This window comes from Somniosus microcephalus, chromosome 8, assembly GCF_052327205.1.
Source record: "Somniosus microcephalus isolate GS21.2 chromosome 8, FLI_Smic_1.0, whole genome shotgun sequence".
NCBI lineage: Eukaryota > Metazoa > Chordata > Chondrichthyes > Squaliformes > Somniosidae > Somniosus > Somniosus microcephalus.
Window position 1 is genome coordinate 1,914,137 of NC_140994.1, and position 6,060 is coordinate 1,920,196.

General features: G+C 54.5%; 1 protein-coding gene across 1 annotated transcript; it reads right to left on the reverse strand.

Annotated features, from left to right (window-relative positions):
- Window positions 1-425: 425 nt before the first annotated feature.
- Window positions 426-5,797, reverse strand: LOC147113238 (alpha-internexin-like). The gene is made up of 3 exons (XM_085994107.1): window positions 4,747-5,797; window positions 3,165-3,289; window positions 426-1,513 (listed from the first exon to the last, which is right to left on the reverse strand). Exons 1-3 carry the CDS (start codon window positions 5,749-5,751, stop codon window positions 1,192-1,194), a joined length of 1,452 nt encoding a protein of 483 aa, XP_085850233.1. The 5' UTR covers window positions 5,752-5,797; the 3' UTR covers window positions 426-1,191.
- Window positions 5,798-6,060: the final 263 nt, after the last annotated feature.

A 6,060-nucleotide genomic window follows, 5' to 3' on the forward strand; every position in this document is an offset into this window, starting at 1 on the left:
GGTCATTTATCTCATGGTTGTTAGTGGGACCTTGCTCTGCAAATTGGTTGCTGTATTCACATTACAGAATGACTACACTTGGACATCCTGTAAGGAACTAATGTGAATGCAAGTTCTCTCATTACACTACAATAAATTTTAATTAATTTTTATATAATTTTCTAGCTTTTTTTTTTCTTGGACTTGGATTAAAGTGAAAGGAATAAAAATGGAGAGAAACTGTTCAAGCTATTAGAATCTGACGAGAGGGCCCTCCCTCAGTCCCACTTCAAACATCCGCACACTCCTCATTTGACTGGCTTCATGCTGCTGAACCATTACAGGAAGCAGAGACCTCAATGGAACAGTGATCACAGACTGACATCTCCTCCCCCGCCCTAGTGTCCAAAATACAAGAAACCTCAGGAAACCAAGACAGGCACAAATTAGGTTCAATTTTGGGTTTATTTATACAAAGTTAGACAGTGGAATGTAAGTGAAATTGTTTACTGACAGCGAGATTCAGCAGCAGGGGCACATGTGACCCTCCACCCTTTAAAATTCACAGCTACACAAACACATTCTAACATTTTCATTCTGCTTCCTCAAACAGCCATCTCAACTTCCATTGAGACAGGCTCCATCTCGACAGGTGCTGGGTTAATTAAGGCAATTCTTTGTGTGGAGAATGCCCAGTGGAAGGTGAGAATCTGTTGTGACGAGCAGAGTAAGGGACATATGCAGCTAATTTCTAGGCAACATAGACAGAATGAACTAACACTCAGGACAGACCAACTTGAGAGCAGCAATTCTTCTGTGCTTATGATAAATGGGAGATAAACACGAGGCACTGCCTGGGATCCCACACTATGAGTGACAATTATCTTCACCCTGGCCCTTTCTGGGTGCACTTGTGTTATAGGAGCAAGTGTCAATCCTCCTGCCCAGAATCACTGCACAGGGTTGACAGATCTGATGCTTTCTGTATCAGTGAAATACTGGACCAGTAAATGAGGTCACTCATTAAACTGCATGGCTTAGTCCCCGGTGGGGAGGTGGTAATCTGACCCTATAGAAGGGGGGATTCAGATAGAAAAATCTACCCATTGTTGGTGGCCATTTCAAAAGCTCTGGTAAGGAATTCTGCCATCAGCTCAGTTGGTCTTCAATCTACCTCAGGTGGAGGGAAGGGGACAGAGAGAGCCCGGAGACTTATTTGGGAGGGTTGACCTTTTCTGTTTTGTGGCTGCTCACATTCTGCTCCTCCCGCTCGACCTTCTTGGTGGACACAATGGTTTCTTCAATGATCTCCTCGTAAGCCTCTGCTTTTTGCTTGGAGGGTTTTGGTGGCATTTTAGGCCCCTCTTCCTTCTGCTCTTTCTTGGAGATGATGGTGGAGGTGGAGGAGAATCGGGGCTGGATTGGGAATGATGGGCCTGGGTTGGAGCTGGTGAGTGGGAGGGTGACCGAGCTGGTGAGTGGGAGGGTGACCATGCTGCTGCTGAGCCTGCTCTCCTCACCTTCCAGTAGCTTCCTGTTAGAAGGACAAAAGTAAACAGCTAATGTTACATAAAACAAGGAGGTTTCAATTAGTTTCCACAATCCCTCCTGCTCTCTGACTGACCCATCACACCAGCGGATGGGAAGGGAACACGATGAGCTTTTAACTTGGGATTGTTTCTCTTCCTCCAACAATTGTCCCTAATGTTTCTCTTCCCCTTTTGCAGTGCAATTGCCCTTAGATTTAAAATTATACTAGCCAGACAATGTAGACATCTTCATTAACCCTGCTCAGAGAGACTGGAATTCAGTGTGTGGGGGGGGGGGAAAAATGCGCGGCGGCCGAGGGCCGGGGGGGGGGGGGGGGATGCACGGCGGCCGAGGGCCGGGGGGGGGGGGGGGATGCGTGGCGGCCGAGGGCCGGGGGGATGCGCGGCGGCCGGGGGGGGGGGGGGGGGGGGGGAGATGCGCGGCGGCCGAGGGGGGGGGGGGGGGATGCGCGGCGGCCGAGGGCCGGGGGGGATGCGCGGCGGCCGAGGGCCGGGGGGGATGCGCGGCCGAGGGCGCTCAGGTGGCACCTCAGTCGACTCCCCACTACGTTCATAATTTTTAGCTGTAACTCAGTCATGAGACCGATCGTCACTTCACCAGCTGGTAGGCAGCACAGGTGGTACTCGGTCCCACGCTCACCTTGTGGGAGGAAGAGTTGGGGTGCTCACTCCCGATCACAATCCAGTCATCACTGAGTCCAGCCGAGGGCAAGATTGAGTTATTCACCCAAGTCGAATAGCCCGACACTCAATGGTCACTTGGACAAGGTAACGAAGATCGCTCGGGTCCCATGCCACCCCCAACCCAAGAGCATTTGTTTAGCTGCAAATCCCCAATGTTCTCTGAAGTGAACAAATCTAATCCTCTGCAGCTCAGCCCTGCCAAGGTGTGGAGTTGATCGCTTTGTGCCCAACTCATTAGTTTCAGCACTCAGCTGTCAGAAAGCACAGCTGAGCCCATCACTGGCCTCGGATATTCAGACAGCTCCACTTTCAATTACACTAAGTGTTTTATGACCTGCCAAATCCAGAAGCAGAAATCAGAATAGGAAATAGAAGAATTGATGAATCGAATCAGACAGTCAGGCGTTGGAAGCAGACAGTAATCCAATCAAGCATTAATCTCTGCACTCTGGGGCAGCTGGTCATACAGGCATTGGGGCAGCTCACTGAACAACCCAATATCCACAGGGCACCCATTCAGTAAGACTGTCGAGGTTTCAGTCCCCCTTGTTCCTTTGCAAGCTCCTCCCTGAAGTTGCACCAGGTCACTGAGCATGTGCAGTACATCTCACTGTACTTCAATAGTCAATAGAACAAAGTTCTTGTCAAACTATTTTTGGCCCAAAATCAAAAAGGTCCAAGAAATACTATCCAGATCCTGCAACGAGTTTCTTTCAATGCCCTTAGTGCACGAGCTGACCACGGGCCATACTCCATTGCCATCAGCAGGGGCAGTGGGGTGTGGTGCGAGACTACTGCCAGTGACACTATAACCCACCCTTCAGGAGAAGTTGTGGTCATTTCAGGAGTCTCACCTCCCTGCCCCATAGGGCCCAGTACAGGATTGCAATCAAAGACCAAGGGAGCTACAATTCAGGTTACTAACTCAGGCACTGTTAATCAAACTCTTACCTGTAAGCAGCAATCTCTATGTCCAAGGCCATTTTCACGTTGAGAAGGTCCTGATACTCCCTCAAGTGTCGGGCCATCTCGGACTTGGTGTTCCTCAGGTCTTCCTCCACCTGAGCAATAGCATCCTTGATGGAAGTAAAAATAAAATGTTTTTCAAACTTTACTCCAATATTGTATCTTTCCCCACCACAAATTTTTCTTCTTGATCAGTCACCACCTTGCCCACTCAGTGTTGGCAAAGGGCATCACAGCAACCCAATCCTGTCTTCACCTACTTTAAGCAAGAGGCACTGGTTAGCATCCAAGAGCCTGGCCGATTTTCCTCTCCATATCACAGGGGTGCTGAAAACAGGAATGGCCCAACTGTTCTGCTGAGATCCACCAAATCAAGATCAAAGCTGGAGCCTCAGTCCCAGCAGCAGTGACTTCACCAACCGCACCAGCCAAATACGGCCCATCCTTCACAATCCAAGACGCATGGCTGCACAGCGCAGACTGCACCGATCAGGTGATGAAACGTTTAGCTCAGGCCTCATTAAAGAGTGCATAAAAAATAAACCCAAATAAAGTTAAGTGGCATAAAACTTAGCATTTGAAATCAGATTCCAAGTATTTTCACGAATGAAAAGTAAATCTTCTACAATTCATGCCTCCCTCAAACCAGTGTCAGTTGGCGGCCAAGGCGGTGGGTTCTAGACCCTCCAGTACTGGGGCCGACAATCCAGGCTTGGTGAAGCAACTGAACTACACACCAAACTTGGTCTTCATACAACCTTGCATTTCCCCCACCTCAAGCCCTGCCCTTCCATTAATGTTCAAGAAAAGTTAATTTATTCAAATGTTATGACTTCAGGGGCACGAACAGAAAAGACTTGCATTTCTATAGCGCCTTCCATGATTTCAGTCGTCCCAAAGCACTTTACAGTCAAAGTACTTTTGAAGTGTAGTCACTGTTGTAATGTAGGACAGAAGAGAGTCATATCCAGTTTTCTCAGAGCAGATAAAGTAGTCAAATTATTTTTCTATCCCTGCCCTGGGAGTGTTTGATGAGACAGTGTAGAGGCAGCTTTACTCTGTATCTAACCCGTGCTGTACCTGCCCTGGGAGTGTTTGATGGGACAGTGTAGAGGGAGATTTACTCTGTATCTAACCCGTGCTGTACCTGCCCTGGGAGTGTTTGATGGGTCAGTGTAGAGGGAGATTTACTCTGTATCTAACCCGTGCTGTACCTGCCCTGGGAGTGTTTGATGGGTCAGTGTAGAGGGAGATTTACTCTGTATCTAACCCGTGCTGTACCTGCCCTGGGAGTGTTTGATGGGACAGTGTAGAGGGAGCTTTACTCTGTATCTAACCCATGTTGTACCTGCCCTGGGAGTGTTTGATGGGACAGTGTAGAGGGAGCTTTACTCTGTATCTAACCCGTGCTGTACCTGCCCTGGGAGTGTTTGATGGGACAGTGTAGAGGGAGCTTTACTCTGTATCTAACCTGTGTTGTGCCTGCCCTGGGAGTGTTTGATGGGCCGCTGTCCCTGGTGCTGAAGCAGTGAAGCTCACAGGCGCTGCCCTCCCCTCTCCCCGGTACCTGGTAGCTGGCCAGCTCGGCGCCGTGCCGCTCCTCCATGTCCCGCAGCTGCCGCTCCAGAGTCTGGGTGGTGCCGCGGGCCGCCTCGGCCTCGATGGTGCGGGCCTGCAGCTGGCGGCGGAACTCGCTCAGCTCCTCGCGGTTGGCTCGCAGCGCCTCGCTGCTCTTGGCCGCCGCCTGGCTCATGTCGACGAACTTGGTCTGGTACCAGTCCTCGGCCGACTGCGTGTTGCGGGCCGCCAGGCTCTCGTACTCGGCGCGGATGTCGCGCAGGGCGGCGGTCAGGTCGGGCTTGGCGGTGTCCACCTCCACCGCCACCTGGGCGGCCTGCAGCAGGACCCGCAGCTCCTGCAGTTCCTCGCCGTGCAGTCGCCGCTCGAAGCCCAGCTCCTCCTGCAGCGCCTCCAGCTTCTGCTCCAGCTCCAGCCGCGCCAGCGTCGCGCTGTCCACGTCCTTGCGGTAGGCCCGGGCCGCCGCCTCGGCCTCGGCCTTGCCGCGCTGCTCGTCCTCCAGCCGCAGGCGGCACTGCTGCAGCTCCTGCTCCAGGCCGTCGCGGTCCAGCAGGGCCTGGCAGCGGCCGGCGCTCAGCTCGTCCACCTGGCCGCGCAGCTCCCGCATCTCCTGCTCGTAGAGCTGGGCCAGGCGGGAGGGCTCGGCGTGCCGCTGGCGGAGCAGGCCCAGCTCGGCCTCCAGCGCCCGGTTCTGCTGCTCCAGGCCGCGCACCTTGTCGATGTAGCCGGCGAAGCGGTCATTGAGGCCCTGCAGCTGCTCCTTCTCGTTGGTGCGGGTGATGCGGAACTCGGCGCCCAGGCCGGCGCTCGGCAGCAGCTCCAGGTCGGCCGAGCGCCGGTACTGGCCGAGCGGGGGGCCGCCGCCCCGGGGCACCGAGTGCGAGCGGAGGCCGCTGGCGCTGCGGGAGACAGAGAAGGAGCGGGCCGGGGGCCGCGGGCTCTCCCCGAACACCCGGCGGTAGGAGGACGGGAACAGCTCCGACCCGAAGCTCATGGTGGCGGCGGCCGAGTGACGGCTGGCCGGCGGGGCGCCGCTTTTATACCCGGCCGCAGAGCCCACCCCGCCCGCCCGGCAGGGGGGAGAAGGCGGCTCCTGCCCCCGGCTCTCCGGGCCCCCGGCTCCGGCTCTCCGGGCCCCGCTCCCCCAGCCCAGCCACGGACTCTGCGCCACTCGCAGCCGCTTCTCACCGAGCCCGGAGCCGGCGAGCTGGGGGTCGCGGTTCCGGGGGTCCCTGTACCCCCCCCCTCCCAACCCCGGACACATGGACCCGGCCGCCTCTGACGCTTCATATGAATATTAATC

Bases quoted from the DNA above. Each gene is read 5' to 3' on its own strand.
- LOC147113238 (XM_085994107.1), bottom strand. From the start codon at position 5,751: ATGAGCTTCGGGTCGGAGCTGTTCCCGTCCTCCTACCGCCGGGTGTTC. The intron at 3,290-4,746 runs GTACCGGGGAGA...ACTTCCATCAAG, and splicing joins CCGAGCTGGCCAGCTACCAG to GATGCTATTGCTCAGGTGGA. The intron at 1,514-3,164 runs GTAAGAGTTTGA...TCCTTCTAACAG, and splicing joins ATAGAGATTGCTGCTTACAG to GAAGCTACTGGAAGGTGAGG.